Below are 22,844 nucleotides of genomic sequence, written 5' to 3'. Positions count from 1 at the left end.
ATTTCGATGGTTCGATATTAGGATCAAAATGTTAAATTTTCGTCTAACAATGTTGTTAACAATATTTTGTATAAAATGTTTATTAAGAATGAGTTTATTTACAAGTGTGAATATATTTCTTTCTTTTACACTGCTGACAGTCAACTCTACAGCACCAGACAAATTTACATCTAAACAAGTATTTGAAGTTTATTTTTTTGAAGTATTAGTCATTGTTAGAGATGATTTAGTAAATCTAGATGATAACAAACCTGCATCTTTCATATTCCACAATAACTTCAGTATCAAACCCTCGTCCACAACAGAGAAATCCACATCCGTCTCGTCCTCGAGATTTCTTCTCACACCTTCTTCCTCGGGTACCCACTACTCCAGCCTATACAGGATACAGGTTATGGTTCTCATATATTCTACTCAAGGTACCCACTACTCCAGACTATACAGGATACAGGTTATAGTTCTCATATATTCTACTCTAGGTACCCACAACTCCAGACTATACAGGATACAGGTTATAGTTCTCATATATTCTACTCTAGGTACCACTACTCCAGACTATATAGGATACAAGTTATAGTTTTCATATATTCTATTCCAGGTACCCACTACTCCAGCCTATACAGGATACAGTTTATAGTTCTCCTATATTCTACTCCAGGTACCCACTACTCCAGACTATATAGGATACAGGTTATAGTTCTCTTATATTCTACTCTAGGTACCCACTACTCCAGACTATATAGGATACAAGTTATAGTTCTCATATATTCTACTCCAGGTACCCACTACTCCAGCCTATACAGGATACAGGTTATAGTTCTCATATATTCTACTCTAGGTACCCACTACTCCAGCCTATACAGGATACAAGTTATAGTTTTCATATACTCTACTCTAGGTACCCACAACTCCAGCCTAAACAGGATATATAGGTTATAGTTCTCATATATTCTACTAGACTCTAGGTACCCACTACTCCAGCCTATACAGGATACAAGTTATAGTTTTCATATACTTACATAGACTCTAGGTACCCACTACTCCAGCCTATACAGGATACAAGTTATAGTTTTCATATACTTACACCAGGTACCCAGGTATTTGTCGTTAAAGAATCATTAGATTTTACCGAGGCTTTACAATAGACATGTTTTGTTTTAGTTTAATACAAATGTAGAGACATTTCCATGATTTAAATAATGTTTATGATAAAACATATATAATCCTTAAACGCATCTGAATCTAAACCCAACTGAGCAGGTATGTAAAGCAAGGAAGTATGTTTACTGTACCCTAGAGACCTGGAGAAGTGAAACTAACGAAAACAGATAATATCTGCTGTCTTGTTCTCAGATTCTTCAGATTTAAAATTCAAAATATTCGTCTATAAGACAAACTATTAAAGAAACCATTTTAGACATTTTCCTGTGGTTTTTATGGTAGAGTTCCTAGTTAAACTAGAGGTCCTAGTTAAACTAGAGTTCCTAGTTAAACTAGAGGTTCTGGTTAAACTAAAGGTCCTAGTTAAACTAGAAGTCCTAGTTAAACTAGAGTTCCTAGTTAAACTAGAGTTCCTAGTTAAACTAGAGGTCCTAGTTAAACTAGAGGTTCTGGTTAAACTAAAGGTCCTAGTTAAACTAGAAGTCCTAGTTAAACTAGAGGTCCTTGTTAAACTAGAGGTCCTGGTTAAACTAGAGGTCCTGGTTAAACTAGAGGTCCTGGTTAAACTAGAGGTCCTAGTTAAACTAGGGGTTCTAGTTAAACTATAGTTCCTAGTTAAACTAGAGTTCCTTGTTAAACTAGAGGTCCAGAGCTGGGAACTTTTGAATGGTGGATATGGGGATTAATGCTTGATCCACTCTTTTTCTTAATCTTAAGATTAAATAATGCTTGTTATTCTCTTGTTATTAAACTCCAGATTAATTAACTGATCGGGATTAAGGATATCCCATTCTAAAGTTTTTAGCTCTGGTTGAACTAGAGCTCCTAGTTAAACTAGAGTTCCTAGTTAAACTGGAGGTCCTTTTTTAACTAGAGGTCCTAGTTAAACTAGAGGTCTTTCTTAAACTAAAGGTCCTGGTTGAACTAGAGGTCCTAGTTAAACTAGAAGTCCTAGTTAAACATAGAGTTCCTAGTTAAACTAGAGGTCTTTTTTAAACTAGAGTTCCTAGTTAAACTAGAGGTCCTGGTTGAACTAGAGGTCCTAGTTAAACTAGAAGTCCTAGTTAAACATAGAGGTCCTAGTTAAACTAGAGGTCTTTTTTAAACTAGAGGTCCTAGTTAAACTAGAGGCCTTAGTTAAACTAGAGGTCCTAGTTAAACTAGAAGTCCTGGTTAAACTAGAGGTCCTAGTTAAACTAGAGGTCTTAGTTAAACTAGAGGTCCTAGTTAAACTAGAGGTTCTAGTTAAACATAGAGGTCCTAGTTAAACTAGATGTCTTTTTTAAACTAGAGTTCCTAGTTAAACTAGAGGTCCTAGTTAAACTAGAGGTCTTAGTTAAAGTCCAGTGAGTCTTAAATTTAGATCTTATTTTCATCCCTTAAATGCAGTTTTTTCGTTTTTTTTTAAATAAAGAGGCAAATAACATAGTAGACGCAATTTTTTACAGTTTTTGAATGAAAGATCGAAATTGAATTGAAAAGATTTCAATACAGACACTTCGATAGTATAGTTAATTTTACGGTTTTCATGTCCATGTTCATCCTATAGTCCATGGTAATGAATTTAAACTAGATCAACAATTCAGAATTAAAGAGGGGTTTCTATGATGAAATTGTGCTGCATTTCTGCATTTGAAAAAATTGTAAAGGGGGTGTTTGCAAAAAATAAAAAAAAATTAAAATTAAACTGATCCCGAATTTTCGTTTTGAGTCATTTTAAACCATTTTCTTCTTAAACGCAAGAGATAGAACTAAAATTAATAGCGATCGATATCGAATTTAATTCGGGATCAGCATATCCCCCCTTCCATTTTTCGCGAGCACTCCCTTTTATCTTTGAGTGGTAGGCCGATTTTTTTGTAACTTTTCTAATTTTTGCTAATTTTGAGACTATAGGACATTATTACATAAATCAAGATAAGAGTAAAAGGAGGTGTTTTAAAGATGCGTCTCTCATAAGAGATTAACATAAAATTTAGTGTACAGTCCCTTTGGAAATAAACGTTTTGTTTAATTCTTTCAACTAACTTGGTCTGGGTGTGAACATTTTAACTTTTTATAGGATTAAGTTTAAATTTAGGTTTAGGTTTGTGATCAGTTGGATAGAGAAGATATTGTAGCAACATTGGATTAAAATAGCTTAAATGGATAAAGACTAAACAAATTTAAATTTTTCTTATATTTTTGATGGTTCAAGTAGACTTTATAACCAGGAGCATAGGATACAAAAGTAAAATTGTATATGAATAGAGGAGAGGGAGGGGGGAAGGGGATAGATGATAGACAAGTTAGGGCAGATCTAGTTACAATACATACAAAAGTCGAATGAGAAATTATAAAAAAATATAAATATTTTTGTTCTAACCTTAGGATCATCCTGACAGTAATCTGGGCTAGGCTGGATATACACTAATGATTTCTTACTCACAGGTAGAGAACCTACAACAGTAGTTTATACACAGGTAGAGAACCTAGAACAGTAGTTTATACACAGGTAGAGAATCTAGAACAGTAGTTTAGGATAAAAGGATACTGGGATACTAGAATACTAGGTAGAGAACATAGAACAGCAGTTTAGGATAATAGGATACTAGGATACTAGGATACTAGGTTGAGAACATAGAACAGCATTTTAGGATAATAGGATACTAAGATACTAGAATACTAGGTTGAGAACATAGAACAGCAGTTTATGATAATAGTATACTAGGATAATAGGATACTAGGTTGAGAAGATAGAACAACGGTTTATGATAATAGGATACTAGGATACTATGATACTAGGTTGAGAACATAGAGCAGCAGCAGGTAAGGATAATATGATACTAGGAAACTAGGATACTAGAATACTAGGTTGAGAACATAGAACAGTTTAGGATAATAGGATACTGGGATACTAGGATACTATCAGACCTAGCTGTCGTTTTTACGGTGCATATTTGTTCAGCAAGAGCGCAAATTCAATATTTAAAATCCTCATTGATTGTCATTTTGGAGGGATGATTTTGAGAATCGGTTTTATAAAAATTATCCAAAAACGACGAAGAAAAATTTTACGAAATTTCTACAGTAAACTAATTAGATGTTTAGGAACATATTTATCATTAGAAATTTGTCAATAAATCAATGATAAAATCTATTGTTTGTTTTTATCTTTATATTGATTTTCTAATTCTTTAAGAATTTGTTCGCAGATTTCTTTAAATTCTGCAAATGTTGTCTTCTTTTCATTTAAAATTGCTGGAAATCTACAGAAAACGGTTCTGAACAATTAGACATTTCAGAAACCAATAACTGAATAAGATTACTTATTTTCGATGATAAGAGTTGATTTTAATTTTCTCAACAGCTGTTCCTAAACAACTTGTTAGTTTACTGTAGAATTTTTTGTTACTTTTATCGTTGGTGTTATTGAATAATTTAAATAAAACCAGTTCTCAAAATCATCCCTCCAAAATGGACAATCTATGAGGATTTTATAGATTGAATTTGCGCTCTTGCTATACAAATATGCACCGTAAACAAGTCTCATGGGTCTCAAATGAATCCTAAAAAATGTCTCGGTAATACTGCAACTACCATACATTGACGGTCACTCACTTAAACTCTATTTTATGGAATAATTAATATTTAAAGAAGAGAGTTTACCTGGTCCCCCGGATGTTCCTCTCCTGTATCTGTCCCTCTCCGGAGATTCATCCAGCTCATTTGAAACCTATATGAAGAAAATGTTAAACTCCGCTTATTGAAATTTATCTGTAATACTCAAAACGTTGGAAAAAATACTTTTTAGAGACTATTTATTATGTTTTTTTTTAATTCATGACTTGCGTCTAATCCGACCAGAAAATGTCAAATGAATCTATTTTATTATAATTTTTGTAAAATGACCTGAGGCCGAATTTAAAGAATTTGAGCGGCGGTTTAAATTTAAGCCGCGGTTTAAATATGGTTGGTTCCACTTAAAATTGTATCAAATGTATCAAGATTTTAGCCGGCGCTTAACTCAAACCGGGTTTTTGCGGATTTAAACCGCGGCTCAAATTCTTTAAATTCCATCTCAGTACAGCTGATTTATCGTATTTTATTAAAATGATTGTAAAATGACCTGTACAGCTGATTTATCGTATTTGATTAAAATGATTGTAAAATGACCTGTACAGCTGATTTATCGTATTCTATTAAAATTATTGTAAAATGACCTGTACAGCTGATTTATCGTATTCTATTAAAATGATTGTAAAATGACCTGTACAGCTGATTTATCGTATTTAATTAAAATTATTGTAAAATGACCTGTACAGCTGATTTATCGTATTTAATAGACTATTTATTATGGTTTTTCATAATTCATAACTTGCGTCTAATCCGACCTGCAAATGTCAAATGAATTTTTTTTATTAAAATGATTGTAAAATGACCTGTACCTTTATCGTATTTAATTAAAATGGTTGTAAAATGACTTTACAGCTGATTTATCGTAGTTAATAAAATGATTGTAAAATGGTACAGCTGATTTATCGTATTTAATTTAAATAATTGTAAAATGACCTTTACAGCTGATTAGTGTATTTGATTAAAATGATTGTAAAATGACCTGTACAGCTGATTTATCGTATTTAATTAAAATTATTGTAAAATGACCTGTACAGCTGATTTATCGTATTTAATTAAAATGATTGTAAAATGACCTGTACAGCTGATTTATCGTATTTGATTAAAATGATTGTAAAATGACCTGCTCAGCTGATTTTTCGTATTTGATAAAAATGATTGTAAAATTACCTGTACAGCTGATTTATCGTATTTAATTAAAATGATTGTAAAATGACCTGTACTGCTGATTTATCGTATTTAATCAAAATGATTGTAAAATGACCTGTACAGCTGATTTATCGTATTTCTCCTTTAAATAATCTCCGATCTCCGCAAACTGTGGAATACTTCTCCAGCAGGTTTTAAACTCACAACTCCCGGATACACCATGGCATCGACACTTCAATAACATCAGCTTCGCGATAGCCTATACAAGAATATATTTATGGAAACATGCAAAACAAAACCTTGTTAAAGGGACTGTAAGCGCAATGTCAAGTGACCCTCCATGCAAAGACATGGCAATTCCCAAGAAACAACGGTACCCTTGAAACCTTTGTCTGATTTGAATTACGTATCAATAATTTCGTTTCTTCAATCTGTTTATTTTTTTGTGATTTCTCTGCGAAAGCGACTTGCGCATTTTTGTTTATAAGGAGCAATGTAGAAACTAGCGGTAATAAACGCTTTTCAAGCCATAAAAAACCACGGTATATCTTCCACATTAGGGCTTCTAGGGTACCATTGTAAATCGGGCGTTGTCATCTTTGCATGAAGGGTCACTTGTAAATACGCTAACATTCCCCTTAAAGGGATTGTTCACCTATTTCAAAAAACACATAATTCGCTGATTCTTCAACTTCGGATCACAACTAAACTACAGGATGTGACTTCAGAGACGATATACAAAATTGACCCAGTTTTATTCCTACATTCTTGGTTTTTTTTCAACCATACAGTTTATTTCTTAAAAACTACATGCAAGCAATGCAGAAACCCATATTACGCCTTATAGTTCGTTATATTCTTAGAGTCTTAGGTTGTCATTAAATGCTCATTCTTTGTGGGTAACATTGTACCTTACCTCTTACACATGTTTCTCAGAGTTAGAATGTATAAATAAGCAATATGAAATTGACTGTAAAATAAAGTATAACATAAATCTAAAATGAAAGAAAGAAATTAAAATATTTCAACATCTAATTTTGCTTTTATTAACTTTAGAGTTTTCACGTCCCCAATTTAAATGACAAAACTATAGATAATGAGAAAACTGACCCGTCTTCCAGCCTCATTATTATGCAGGTTCATTAGGTTTCTAATATCTCCTTTCTTTCGAACCATCCTTCGGTCCGGAGCATCCAGAAACTTCCTGGCAAACTTGATCCCGTATTTTAGGTTGTCACTAGAACAAAATATACAGATTAAAATATCTTCTCACTTGGTCATATACTTTTCAATAAAGAAACCGCCATTTCGCTTCCAGCTTGATATACCGGGGTACCCAGAGGATAACACTTTATAGACGACTTGAAATTTTAAAATGGGATTGTTTTATGTTCGCAGCCCTGAATAATGTCTTTAAATGGCTTATTTAACGATTTAGCAAAGAAAGAAACAGTTTACAGTTTACAGTTCCAGGAAATAATAAATGTATGGAAACAGACAACATAAAAATCTTCTTTGAAGTCTCATCCTTTGTGGGTAACCCTGTATTATCAAGAACTAATTGAAACTAAAACTTCCTAAATATTATAGTTATACTTGGTATTGTTACGATATTATTATACTTTCCTTGTTGCAAATTGTATATGTATTCCACAATCTTTTATTTTTCAATTCTTAACTTTTTTTCTTGATAGTGATTATCCTTCCTGACTGTCATGTAAACCATTCAATACTTCCCTCGTTCCAAATACATCTTACAATCCTTCCCTCATTCCAAATACATCTTACAATCCTTCCCTCATTCCAAATACATCTTTCAATCCTTTCCTTATGATAACTAAACCTTCCAAGCTTTCACACATTACGATGGAACCTACCAATCCTTCACTTATAAAGATTAGACCTTCCAATTCTTCTCTCATAGCGATTAAACCTTCCAATCTTTTCCTCATAGAAAGTAAATCTTCCGATCCTTTCCGCATAGAGATTAAACCTTCGAACCACTTTCCTAACAAACTTCCTTTTCTTTCCTAACAGTGATTAAATATTCTCCAACAACGACTGAATCTTCTAGTCCTACCCTTTCCTAACAGTGAAATTAAATCTTCTAGTCCTAAGAATAATTAAACCCCCTGTATACTGGTTAACTGTATGAGTACAGGACCTAGTAGTGTGAACAGGAAGGTTTAAAACCTTTAATTTCACACCTGACCACTTTCAGATATTTACAGATATGGGCAGATCTATTAAAACGGGGACATTTAACTAGTTGGACCAGGACCAGCAATATCTCTTGTTTGGAAATATTTACAACCTGGACACAAATTTCTCCGGGTTCGCACTCAACCTAAAACTTAGAGATTTCTAGAGAGGTTTAAGATCTACTATGCTTGTATGGTATAATGGAATGGCATAAGTTAGTAAGATTGTGTTGAATCATTAAAATAAGGGTTTGTTTTATCTAACCCTGTGTTTATGTACTGGTTTCTAGGAAACCAATTCATACTGGAGAGATCAAACCATAGTCCGCAGGTTACAATTAGGAATATTTGATAGGTCAAGAATCAAAGAAACGCAGGCTTTGTGATTTAACATTCAAAACAGTTTTTACAATAAGTTTGATTTTTTTAACAGAAAAACTATCACTTTGATGAAAAAATTTATTTTTTTAAACCTCATAAACATGAATTAGATCAATAATTTCCTTATTCGTATAAACCTTGGACTACAGGCAATATTTATATTCTCCGGGGTTCAATTTTTTTTAAGCTTTATCTATTTTAAGATAAGTTTTCATGACTATCCCTACTTGTTATCCAACGATCCATAAATACTAATATTAATTTATAAATGGAGAATGTCTGAAGGTAATCGACCTGAAATCTCCACTCAGGTTTTATTATCATTTCATCTTAACTCTTAATTGATATGTGTGGGAGTTGATGAGAGACTAATTTGGTAAAGTAGGATGAATGAAGCTCAGAGTAGGATGGATATAGTTCAGATTAGGATGGATTAATGAGGTTTAAAGAGTAGGATGAATTAAGCTCAGAGTAGGATGGAAATATGAAGTTTATAGAGATGGATGGATGGAGTTTAGAGTATGATAAAGGGATTTTAGAGTAAGATGGATGAGTTTAGAGAATGATAAAGGAATTTTAGAGTAAAATGGAATTTAGAGCAGGATAGAGAGAGTTTAAAGTAGGATAGAGGGAGTTTAGAGTAGAATAGAGGGAGTTTTGAGTAGGATAGAGAGAGTTTAGAGTAGAATAAAAGGAGTTTAGAGTAGGATAAAGGGAGTTTAGATTAGATAGAGGGAGTTTAGAGTAGAATAGAGGGAGTTTACATTAGGATAGAGAGAGTTTAGAGTATGATAGATAGAGTTAAGGGTAAAATAGAGGGAGAGTAGGATAGATAGAGTTTAAAGTAGGATAGAGGGAGTTTAGAGTAGAATAGAGGGAGTTTTGAGTAGGATAGAGAGAGTTTAGAGTAGAATAAAAGGAGTTTAGAGTAGGATAAAGGGAGTTTAGATTAGATAGAGACAGTTTAGAGTCGAATAGAGGAAGTTTACATTAGGATAGAGAGAGTTTAGAGTATGATAGATAGAGTTAAGGGTAAAATAGAGGGAGAGTAGGATAGATAGAGTTTAAAGTAGGATAGAGGGAGTTTAGAGTAGAATAGAGGGAGTTTTGAGTAGGATAGAGGGAATATAGAGTAAAATAAAGGGAGTTTAAAGTAGGATAGAGGGAGTTTAGAATGAATATGGGAGTTTAAAGTAGGATAAATGGCGTTTAGAGTAGAATAGAGAGAGTTTAGAGTAGGATAAATGGAGTTTAGAGTATTAAAGAGGGAGTTTAGACTAGAATGGATGAGTTTAGAGTAGAATAGAGAGAAATTAGTGAAGGAAAGAGGGAGTTTAGAGTACAACAGAGGGAGTTTAAAGTAAGAAAGAAGGAGTTCAGAGGGAGTTTAGAGCAGGATAGAGGAAATTTAGATTAGGATCAAGGGAGTTTGGAGCAGGATAGAGAGAGTTTAGAGTAGGATCGAGGGAGTATAGAGCAGGATAGAGTGTGTTAAGAGTAGGATAAGAAGAGTTTAGAGTAGAATGGATTTAGTTTAGAGTAGGATGGATTGAGTTAATTGCAGCATAAAGCAGTAGGATGAATATGATGAAAATTATGATAAATAAAAGTTTGATGAGCCCAAAAAATGAATAGGATGGATTAAGGAGAATGAAGAAAATGTTCAGTTAAAACAAAATATAATCAAATTTTATTGTATATCAAAATGCAAAAATGAACTGCTTTTACTAATTGTATGTTGTATAGATTACTTATCAATTATGATATTATTGCTTCTATCCAATGTATTACCGTTCTATTTCTTGTGTCGGTCGCTAGTTTTCTTAGTGCAATAAATTATAGGAAAATAATCAGTATTAATGTGTAATAATACCCAGTAATTGCCAGTACCATGAGTTTAGATACAGATATAATATATCTAATTACAATTAATAATAAATAAATGAAATATCAGATATTACTGACAGAATTGTAATGTTGTACTTATATACGTTCAGCAAATCTATAGAATATTAATGAGCATTGTTTACATCAATAAAAACTGGACTCTAATACAGGATATAATATTATTTTATGTTTAATGGAAATTGGAAATCAGTCTACTGCAGTAAGGGGCTTGTTAAATGGAAATCAGTCTAATGCAAGAAGAGAAATGAGAAAATCAGTTTACGACAGGGATGGGAGCTGATTTAAAAGGAAGTCTTGCAGGGGATGTAGCTGAACAAAAGGAAATCAGTCTACCGCAGGAAGAGAAAAAAATGCAAAAAAAAAGATTTTACGGTAGGTAAGGGAGCAAATTGAAAGAAACTCAGTGTACTGCAGGGGGACAAGCAACGGATTAAATGGAAATCAGTCTGTGGCAGGGAAAAAAGGAATGATTGACAGGAAATCAGTCTACTAGGGCAGGGAGGGGGGAAGTGGGCTCTGAATAAAGGGGAATACTTCTACTTTAGTAAAGTAGTATCTACATGTTTGTTTTGTTTGAATATAGGATATATTGAAGTCAGGCTAAGGACCTAGATGTCTATATTTGATTGAAAACTTTATTTCCCTTGAATTATCCTACAGAAATATCCTTTCATCTTAACAAATAGCTAAAATTCATCTTTTTTCTCTTTACATCTTATATATTTTATTCGTAATTTTAATTTTAAAATTGTTTCCGCAGAAATAATTGATTTGATTTGATTTTAAGCTCTAAATCTGTTATAATACGTTGAGTTTTAAAAAAATCATATCCCCCCTTCTTACTTGTATTTCTCCTTTGCATCGTCTAGCAATATCTTATATCTAAGAAAACTTTTCCAAGAGAATAATTTTAGTTTTTAGAATAATTTTGGAAATCTGAGCAAAATTGAATTTCTCTGCCTTCGATCAATTCAATATGGTTTTCTGCACAAATGCACGCCACGCTGAACCAAATAGAGCTATTTATGTTCAGCTAATGTTGGATTGGACACAGAAGATTTTTTTACACGTAACACTTAGCTTGGAGCTTCCAACATATCTCATTATTTTTTCTAAAAGTAGCTCAAAGAAAAAAACAAACATAAATGAACAGTTTAAAAAGGAATATGAAAATGGGTTCAAATGAGAAAATAGAGAAATCATGCCGGTATAGGTCAAAGGTAACACTGGCAAGGCAGAAATAGATTTGATATTACCTGCAACCACCCCACTTCCATCCTTCAGGAGTATCTCCTCCTTGCAGGTCACAGTTGCACTCTGTCAGGTTTCCAGAACTACAGGCCTTAGCAACCACATGAACCACACCAGCACTAGTAACTGCGTACAGAAACGCAGTTTCTTTAGAACCTAGATATATATATTTAGTTTAGTAACCACATGAACCACACCAGCACTTGTAACTACGTATAGGAACACAGTTTCTTTAGAACCTAGATATATATATTTAGTTTAGTATCCACATGAACCACACCATCAGAACTTGTAACTAGGTAAAGAAACACAGTTTCTTTAGAACCTAGATATATATATTTAGTTTAGCAACCACATGAACCAGAACAGCCCTTGTAACTAGGTAAAGAAAGACAGTTTCTTTAGAACCTAGATATATATATCTAGTTCAGCAACAACATGAACCACACCAGCACTAGAAACTGCGTACAGAAACGCAGTTTCTTTAGAACCTAGATATATATATTTAGTTTAGTAACCACATGAACCACACCAGCACTTGTAAATGCGTACAGGAACACAGGTTCTTTAGAACTAAGAGAGATATATATTTAGTTTAGAAACCATATTAACCACACAATCCCATAAATACTGGACAAGTCTCCAAGGATGAAAGGAAATTATTTTTTGCCACTAACTCTAATCTTTCAATTCCTTTTTCTTGGCAACCCTATGTCGAAGACCTTTAATATTTCAAACTTTGAATTATGTTAGATCAAAAAGTCTAAGTTTGAATTATAATAGGTTTCAACAATCAAGTTGCAAAGATATAGGGATTAGAAAAACTCAGTTCCTTTAAAGGCGGTTTTACGGAATTTATCTTTTTTTCATGTCACTGTTATGGTTCTTTCCAGGTATAAGCTTGCTTTCTTCATTCTCAAATCATCTTGTTGTGTTTCAGTAAATGAAATATTTTAAACAGAACATCCAATACAACCTTTAATTGGTCAGATTTTAAAGAGTTATAGGTCGTCATTAAAGAGTTATAGATCGTCATTAAAGAGTTATAGGTCGTCATTAAAGAGTTATAGGTCGTCATTAAAGAGTTATAGGTCGTCATTAAAGAGTTATAGGTCGTCATTAAAGTCTTATATTTTGAGGCTAATTCTGTAGACTAGCTTTGAGACTAAAAAAACACAATAACCCGCGCCCGAAGAAAATGATGATTGATTATATAAATAAATTTGGTAATTTTATTTAATGGTCGGGAGAGGGTGAAGGGGGGGGGGTTGAGTATGATTTACAATATTGGATTGTTGAATGGTCAGGGTTTAAATATGTTTAAGTGGAAATATATTGGTTGAAACCTGTGTAGAATACACAATTATCTTCTCGTTTTATCCAACACTAGGTCGGAGAGGAGCAGATAGGAGAGAGAAGGGGTCAATCATACATTTTGAAATAAATTAAGGTTTTAAATTTATTTTGTGTCATTTCTCATTTTCCCACTTAACTTATTTAAGTACATTCAGCCCTTCTCGTCTGTGCCTGTCATATTTCCCCTTCTAATTAATAATCAACCCCTCTCCTCTCTCCGTCCTTATCCTACTCTCCTTATCTCTTCTCGGATATTAATATCCTGGTTACCTCTCTCCAGGGTAGACTGTAGAACCTGAGGAGATCTATTGTCTGTACAGTTCCATCTATCTCGACGAAACTGATATTCACACTCTATCAGACCCTGTTTAGTACCAAACGGAACAGATCTGAAACAGGATTTATTCAATCTCAATCTTAATCTTGTCCTATAAATTCCGTTCCCGGAGAACTGAAACCTCTCTTCTCTCGACGTGTATCGGAAACCAGTAGAACACGCTGAAACTATTCTTGAAATTAAATTCTTGAATAATATTATTAAATGATGTCATGAACAGGAGCAGAAAGAGAAGGAGTTTGATGAGATTAGGAAAACTTTAGATCCGAGTCAAAGGGAATATTGTCAGTTAGAGAAGGAAAATTAGATTTGTATCAAACACAACGGGAGGAGTAGTTGGATACAAAGGGAGGAGTAGATGGATACAAATGGAGGAAAAGATGGATGCAAAAGGAGGAGCAGATGGATACAAAAAATAGAACAAATGGATTTCTTTTACTTTCTTTGTTTTGAAAAGTTTCTATAATTGTTAAACTTACTGTACTGTTTCCGGCCATTTTGTACACATCTTCTTCTGTTGATCAATGAGTCCAGGCATATTAAGGCAGACTCCCGTCTGCTCTCCTTCATCTGCCTGCATACCTTCCAGGTCATCAGGCAGACCAGGCACACTACTCAACATACCCATCTGTCTACAATATGATAAAATATATATCCTCCAGAATAAAACATACATCATATTTTAGCTCGGGAACCCAAGTTTGCCTAGAGTTATCCCTATAAAAGTCAACACACACAACTTAGAATTTTAATAATAATCAAGAAAATTAAAATTTGAGGCAAATCGAACCAGGGGTTAATGAGTTATGATCGGAGATCCATATATATATATATATATCTGATATAGTGCACAGATTATTTTTCCTTTTTATTGCTCTGTATATACATATATACATATATATATATTATGCATATATATATATTTATGTAATATATATAATTTATATGATGCAAAATGATTTGTGTTTTTCCTACTCCTCATTAGTTGTTGGAAATATATCCAGCTAACTTTAAAATCAGAGGGGAAAGCAGTTGTTTAAAAGAGTTATTAAGAAAATGTTTGAATTTTTTCACTACTTCAGTGCAGATCTGATTGTTCTATAAAAAGTATCATGTAAATACCATTTGAAAACCCCCAGAGTAACCGCAGTTCTTCAAAACACAATTTTAGTTCGTTGATTGTAACATTTTAAATGTTTATGTACCATTAAAGGTTGTGTTCGACACAATTTTTAAAATTATTTTCACTACTTTTGTTAATTATACAATATTTAATGTGTTTTTACAATATTTTATGTGTTTTACAATATTTAATGTGTTTTTACAATATTTTATGTTTTTTACAATATTTAATGTGTTTTAACAATATTTTATGTGTTTTTACAATATTTAATGTGTTTTTGAAGAGAACTTAAAATAAAACCTTATTTTTCTTAATCTCGTATATATTTTAAATGTAATGAAACCCTGAACATGAATTACTCTGTAAAATCGTTTAATTGCTGCTAATTATAAAGGTGGGATAATTAGTAATTTTAAACACTCGTCTAGATAATTACATAATTACACCAGGTTCTCTCACCCCGGCCTAGATTACAGAGTTGGTTTGGTTTAGACAGGTTCAGGCTACAGGTGGTTCCAATAAATATGAGACAATCACGAAGTTTGAAATGGGGGGATGCGGGTTCAAAATGGAATCTGTTAAATTAGTTGCTATCCCAACAAATTAAGAATTTACGATCTATACGGAATCTCAATTCAGGTAGCTAGGCAATGTTTTTAAAACTTTAATAAAACAAATTGAGTTTTTCACACAAACTATATCCTTGCAACTTGATAGTTTACACCTTTAAATTTTCAAACGAAGATTATTTGATCTAACATAATTAATATCAAAATATATTAAAAAATTTCATGGCTTTTTAAAATTTCAAAATTAGAATTTTGATTGATGCAAATTTGTGAAAATTCGACCATCCATAAACCTTCCCTGGGGTTACTCGAGGTCCCACAAAAAATTTGGGCCTCATCGGTTCAGCCGTTTTAATGTTTATTGTATACAAACGGTCAGACAGACAAACAAACAGGCATGTAAGCAAAGTATATTAAAAGGTCTACGACATCGGGTTTAAAAAGGAATAGTGATTAAAAAACCATAGTTTGTGGCAAAAACTCAATTACTTTTAAACAGCTTAGTTAAGAATTAAGATCACTGGAACATTAACAGTTTCATTCTGAAAACTAATAAATAATTCATTTGAAACTGTCAAGCGTATTAAATTGTATATTAATGGTTTTCAAACTTCTATTCTTTAAGTTCTACAGATTTCTGATAGCCTGATCCAGGACGGATAGATGTATATGTGTTGAGAGTTTAATATTCTCTAGGTATTAGGCTCGGACACAGGGATTTTGCATCTGGAGCAAGGACGGATAAACATAAAGATATTTTGTATTCAAAATCCAGGCAACTATAAATACAGGGTTTATGTAGATATACATGACATTAAGGTTTGGGCCTAGGGAGAAACTTTTAAAAAATACATTCTTTAACAAATCAAACAATGATGGAGAGAAATTGTTTAATTAAAAAAGCCACGAAATTCGTTTTGTCCTTTAATCCCATCACACTACCAATATTTTGAACCGTTTAAAGTTGATTTCTCATATGTTTATTTTTTTCTTTATTCCTCGTCTAAAATAAGGCTTTTCAGGAACCAGATTTTATAAATATCAAAAAGCTGTAAAACTACGTAGCTATAGTTGAACCGTTTCTCTTCAACTTGAGTCGGAGAAGTTGTTCAACCACGTCTATGTGGTTCAACTACTTCTCGGTGTTCATTAAATATGTTTTTGTAATATTTTAGGGTTGCTAAATGGTAGATTAAATACCAATAGCTGATAAATGCCCATCTAGTTATATAGTATAAGGTGCATGGGAACCAAAAAGTAAGTGAAGACAAAATTTCTAGTTTCCCACCATATAAAATACCAGATACATTTATTCCTATACCATGGTATGCGGGTTCAACCTGGATTCAGGTTCGGATAAACGGATTAATAGGATTACTACTCAGGGTCTAGGTTTCAGGAACAAGAACTCAAGCTCCTATTTTTTATCGTCGAACCAAGAAAAAGGCATATTTGTGAATGACGAGGGACAACTAAAACCAGACTGCTATAAAAATTTGTAAACCTTTGGATCACTATGGGACATCCGCGTTATTTTAAGTTACCGTATTAAAACACGAAAAGTATTTAAACTTTTTCTAAAATTCAATACCGTGTGTTTTTGTATAAAATTAAGCTAAACCTGGCAATATGCTTGCTCGTCTGAACTTTCTAGAAAAGATGCGATAAAATAGATAAAAACAGGAAACTAGTCATTGATGCTCAGATAAAAGTTTGAAAGGGTTCTTGTGCGTCGTTGATGTCACTCTATAACTAGAAGGAAGGTCAGAAAGGTTAGGAAGGTCAGGAAGATCAGGGAGGTCAGGTAGGACTTCTTCTGCATATTCTCTGCATTTTTCCTCAGTATAGTTTTACAAACTAAGTATGAAATAAATTTTATATTTAGCAGAGAAATTGAGATTATTTTTCACAAAATGTTCAAAACTAAATGAAACAGATCAAATTAGAAGAAACTTGTTAAAACTAGAGGAAAATAGAGGTGAATTGTTAAAGCTTGATGAAACTAGATTGAACTAGATGGAGCTAGATGAAACTAGATGGAGCTAGATGAAACTAGATGAAAAAAGATGAAAATAGATGGAGCTAGATTGAAACTAGATGAAAATAGATGGAGCTAGATGAAAATATATCAAACTAGATAGAAATATAAGAAACTAGATGGAACTAGATGGAGCTAGATTAAACTAGATGAACAAGATGAAACTAGATTGAAACAGGATGAAACTAGATGAAACTAGATGAAACTATATTAATTTTAATGAAACTAGATGAAACTAGATGGAACTAGAGGAAACTAGATTTAGATGAAACTAGATTGAAACAAGATGGAACTAGATGGAATTAGATGAAACTAGATGAAACAAGATGAAACTAGATGGAACTAGAGGAAACTAGATTTAGATGAAACTAGATTGAAAAAAGATGGAACAAGATGGAATTAGATGAAACTAGATTAAACTAGATAAAAATAAATGAAACTAGATAAAACTAGATAAAACTAGATGAAACTAGGTTAAGCTAGATGGAACTAGATTAAACTAGATGAAACTAAATTAAACTAGATGGAACTAGATGGAATTAGATAGATATAGATGGAACTAAATGGAACAAATGTAACCAGATAAAACTAAATAAAACTAGATGATACTAGATTAAACTAGATGGAACTAGATGGAACTAGATGGAACTAGATGAAACTAGATAAAACTAGATGAAACTATATGAAACTAGATAGAAATAAATGAAACTAGATGAAACTAGATAGAACTAGAAAATTTAGATGAAACTGTATGAAACTAGAAGAAACAGGATGAATCTTAATGAAGCTAGATGAAACTAGATGGAACTAGAGGAAACTAGATGAACCTAGATGAAACTAGATTGAAACAAGATGGAACTAGATGGAATTAGATGAAACTAGATGAAACATGATGAAACTAGTTTAAACTAGATTAAACTAGATTAAACTAAATGAAACTAGATTAAACTAGATGGAACTAGATGTAACTTGATAGAAATAGATGGAACAAAATGGAACTAAATGGAACTAGATGAAACTAGATGAATCTAAATGAAACTAGATGAAACTAGATGGAACTAGAGGAAACTACATTTAGATGAAACTAAATTGAAACAAGATGTAACTAGATGGAATTAGATGAAACTGGATTAAACTTGATGCAACTAGTTAAAACTAGATTAAACTAGATGAAACTAGATTAAACTAGATGGCACTAGATGGAATTAAAATAGAAATAGATGAAACTAAATGGAACTAAATAGAACTAGATAAAACTAGATAAAACTAGATGAAACTAGATAAAACTAGATGAAACTAGATTGTACTAGATGGAACTAGATGGAAAGATACCATAAATAATTCTTCCACATCTCAGTCCTACACTCAACAAATGCATTAAATTACTCATTTCCATGTCTCTACCATTTCTTTAATTCTCTTTTCTTTTCTTAGTTTATTATCTTCCTTTAATTTATTATTCTACTACAGTGATAACCAAAAACTCTTAAAAAGGAAGACGACTTTTAGAAACCAATTATAGCTTTAAAAAGTCCAATGAGCATGAGAAACAGCAATTGTTCGTGTAAAAAAACATTTCACTAAATGATATTAAACTAGATGGCACTAGATGGAATTAAAATAGAAATAGATGAAACTAAATGGAACTAAATAGAACTAGATAGAACTAGATGAAACTAGATTCAACTAGATTAAACTAGATAAAACTAGATTAAACTAGATTAAACTAGATGGAATTAAAATAGAAATAGATGAAACTAAATGGAACTAAATAGAGCTAGATAAAACTAGTTTAAACTAGATGAAACTAGATTAAACTAGATAAAACTAGATTGTACTAGATGGAACTAGATGGAAAGATACCATAAATAATTCTTCCACATCTCCTACACTCAACAAATGCATTAAATTACTCATTTCCATGTCTCTTCCATTTCTTTCATTCTCTTTTCTTTTCTTAGTTTATTATCTTCCTTTAATTTATTATTCTACTACAGTGATAACCAAAAACTCTTAAATAGGGAAGACGACTTTTAGAAACCAATTATAGCTTTAAAAAGTCCAATGAGCATGAGAAACAGCAATTGTTCGTGTAAAAAAACATTTCACTAAATGAGTGATTTAATAATGGTTTAGTGAAACTATTTGCTTTGTAACAACATCAAATACACACACATAAGTATCACCCAAATGTCGTCTTCTTATTTCGTGTTTTTTTCTGGTTCACACTGCACATATCTACCTTACCTGACGTTGGAACTTTTGTATAGTTAATCCCTTAGAAGCCACTAATCCTTATCTTTTGTGGTTCAACAGATTACATTTATTCCTTCTGCGTATCTCCAAATGTTAATCAAATGTTTAAATACAGGTTGTCCCACGAAACATGACAGTTGCTGAATATTTTAAAATGTCTTCTTCCAGAATTGGTTAAGTTGTTTGATACCTTAAGAGAATAATAGTAAACATTATATGGCAGTTTTATCACAGTAAAATCCATCCTAAGATTAAGATATATTATAGTAAAAGACTTTTCTACCGAACTAAACTTCAAAAAGTCTCCAGTATTTGGAAGATGGCATTCTAAACTATTCATCAACTGTCATTTTTCGTGGCCGGGACACCCAGTACCTTTTCTCTCTTACTTTAGTAAGCCTTAACCACACAAAGGTATCTCCCTATAATCCTTGCCTACCTACCTTTTAACCTCATTTATCATTCTTTTGAACTTATAAACCTGCTTATCTACATTATCTATATTTCTCTCAACTCTATCTACCTACCTATATACCTTGTCTATCTTCCTTTCAACTCTAACTACCTGCCTATCCACCTTATCTTTATTTCTCTCAACCTAACTACTTACCTATATACCTTGTCTATCTTCCTTTCAACCCTATCTACTTATCTATGTTCCTCTCTACCCTATCTACCTGCCTATCTACCTTATCTATATTTCTCTCAACTCTATCTACCTACCTTTATACCTTGTCTATCTTCCTTTCAACTCTAACTACCTGCCTATCTACCTTATCTTTATTTCTCTCAACTCTATCTACCTACCTATATAACTTGTCTATCTTCTTTTCAACTCTGGTTATCTGTATATCCACCTTATCTATATTTCTCTCAACTCTATCTACCTACCTATATACCTTGTCTATCTTCCTTTTAACTCTAACTATCTGCCTATCAACCTTGTCTATCTTCCTTTCAACCCTATCTAGTATCTACATTATCTATTTTCCTCTCTACCCTATCTACCTGCCTATCTACCTTATCTATCTTTCTCTCAACTCTATCTACCTTCAAATCTATGTTATCTAAATCCAAATCAACCTTGTTTACTTGCCAATTCCATCTACCTTATCAACTAATCTACATGTCGTATCTATCTATTTATAAAACAGATTTACCCTCCTGCCTATCTACATTATCTACCATTAAATGTAGATCTAGTTGTTAACCTTAATTCATTAGCTCTACTTTTCCGTCAAAAGAATTAGTAAAACACAGTGAATAAGTCTATTATGAAACGATTATCTTTAATTAAATTCCAATCCCTGGAATTTGGTTCCAATAAATGGAATTCATATTAAATGTTCTCTTGGCACTGGAAAACACCAATATTAGAATCAGACAGTATGGAGATGTAAACAGAGCGGCTTAGTTAGACTTTATTGGTCATATAAATATACACAATATCTGAATATATCAGATACAAGCTGAAGTACCCGGCGTTGCACGTGGAATAAAAAAATATTTATGAGCAAAGAGCTTTATTATATAGGAAACAATAAGAATTTTTATTTTTTAGAACTTATTACCAAGTTTTTAAGTTATCCTTCATTTAGATTTCGAATCTTATTATTTTTTTCGGAAACATTTTTTTACCTTAAAGGAATTGAGTCTTACATCCATGAATGCAAACCGGGTTTTAGATTTGTACAAATAACAAACATATTTTTACTTCTAAAATTGACTTATTACCCATTTTTTAAGTTATCCTTCATTTAGATTTCAAATCTTATTATTTTTTCGGAAACATTTTTTTAACTTAAACATTTTTTGACTTCTAAAATTGACTAAATTTATTTAATTGAATTGCAACGGGTGCAGGTCTGCTCAGCACTTTATTTGAGTTAGAATTAAGTTCTGTTTTGTTTAAATCCAAATACTTACATCCAAGATCCTACTGCAGGTTGAAGGAGAACGGAGAGAACATATAAACCTAATAGTTTCATCATTCGCATTCTAGAATTCATCTTAGATCAGGACACTGTTAGAATATAATGTTTTCAAATTATCACTTCTGTCGTTAATATAAAGTTTTAACTTTCACTTTGATAACTTTTCAGTTTTTGTTTAACACTGAACACTGAACAGTCCCTTTTCACAGGTCGTCTTGTTGGAGTTTAATTAATCGGTAGATTGGGATTAATTCATTCTTCTCAGTCCATTTGCTCTTCTCTTCTTCCTCCATTCCTGGTTCCTGATCTAAACCAATCCATTCAAACCATTAAGCCTGCAGGAAAAAACTAGATTTAACAAAATTAATTTTTAAAAAGGAATTGAGTCTTTGCCACAAACTCGGATTTTTAAATCCCAAAACCAAATGTCGTAGACCGTAGATATTTCAAACTATGAATTCTGGTGGATCAAATAATGTAAGATTGAAATATGAAAGGTTTTCATCATCTGGTTGTTGAGATTTAGGTAATATAAAATTGGGATTTGTGGAAAAAAATTAATTCCTTTATAATATGATTTTTAAAGGGACTGTAGACGTAATTTCAAATGACTCTAAAGGAATTGAGTCTTTGCCACAAACTCTGCTTTTCTAAACCGTATATCTTTAGATTCCATCGTCGTAGACCTTAGATATTTCAAATTATGAATTCTGTTATATCAAATAATATAAGTTTGAAATATCAAAGATGTACGACAATATCTAATTCATAATTCTACCCTTAAACCTTTGTATGATAAATGAGATATCCTTCTTTTCAGTCGAAAATTAATTATTTACAATTGCGGTTTCTCATAAAAATGACTTGCGGATTCATGCCACTGAAGCAAATGGGAAATTGTCAGAATCTTACACGTTTTAAGAAATGAGATATCTTCCATAATATTACTCATACAGAGGTTAAAAAGGTTGTGAATCGGACATGAAAATTTTTTTAATGGAGAGCTACTTGAAACTACGTTTATTGTCCTTTTTTTGATTTAATGTTTAATTTGTTATTATTGATGGTTAGTAAGAGGCTGTTAGTCCTGTCAAGTTCAGATGCAGTGCAGGAGCTGAACCATTAATAAACCTGTTAAACTCAGGTTCAACTCAGATAGAAAATAGAAAATAAGGAGGAGAAGGTTATAAACCAGGGTTGGAGATGGAATCAGGATAGAAGGTTGGAGAAGGATAAGGATAGAATGTGTCAAGATAATAGGTTGGAATAGATTAAATAGAAGGATGTGTTTAGAAAATAAGTAGCAATATGAATAGAATAAAAAATGTGGAATAGGATATATTTGGATGATTGGTTGAGGAAGGAATATGATGGAATAGAATAGATGGAAGAATAATAGATCATGATAGATAATAGGAACGGATTTGTAGGTTAGAGAAAAAGAATAGGAAAGAAAAGACAGAAGGATGTGTTTATATGATAGGTTGGGGAAGAAAAAGGAAAGAAAAGAAGGAAGGATCTGTTTAGATAATAGGTTGGGAAGAAATAGGAAAGAAGAGAAGGAA

At 32.3% G+C, this 22,844-nt stretch overlaps 1 protein-coding gene across 1 annotated transcript; it reads right to left on the bottom strand.

Annotated features, from left to right (window-relative positions):
* Positions 1 to 64: 64 nt before the first annotated feature.
* On the bottom strand, positions 65 to 21,585 carry LOC111709077 (protein Wnt-16). The gene is made up of 10 exons (XM_023482664.1): positions 21,272 to 21,585; positions 13,839 to 13,991; positions 13,293 to 13,411; positions 11,672 to 11,822; positions 7,036 to 7,162; positions 6,041 to 6,184; positions 4,810 to 4,876; positions 3,527 to 3,600; positions 252 to 376; positions 65 to 170 (listed from the first exon to the last, which is right to left on the bottom strand). Exons 1-10 carry the CDS (start codon positions 21,352 to 21,354, stop codon positions 95 to 97), a joined length of 1,119 nt encoding a protein of 372 aa, XP_023338432.1. The 5' UTR covers positions 21,355 to 21,585; the 3' UTR covers positions 65 to 94.
* Positions 21,586 to 22,844: the final 1,259 nt, after the last annotated feature.

This window comes from Eurytemora carolleeae, unplaced genomic scaffold (assembly GCF_000591075.1).
Source record: "Eurytemora carolleeae unplaced genomic scaffold, Eaff_2.0 scaffold925, whole genome shotgun sequence".
Classification (NCBI taxonomy): Eukaryota; Metazoa; Arthropoda; class Copepoda; order Calanoida; family Temoridae; genus Eurytemora; species Eurytemora carolleeae.
This window is presented reverse-complemented; position numbering and strand designations above follow the sequence as displayed.

Bases quoted from the DNA above. Each gene is read 5' to 3' on its own strand.
- LOC111709077 (XM_023482664.1), bottom strand. From the start codon at position 21,354: ATGAATTCTAGAATGCGAATGATGAAACTATTAGGTTTATATGTTCTC. The intron at 13,992-21,271 runs GTAAGTATTTGG...ATCATATTGTAG, and splicing joins CCTGCAGTAGGATCTTGGAT to ACAGATGGGTATGTTGAGTA. The intron at 4,877-6,040 runs GTCATTTTACAA...TTCTTCATATAG, and splicing joins ACGATAAATCAGCTGTACAG to GTTTCAAATGAGCTGGATGA.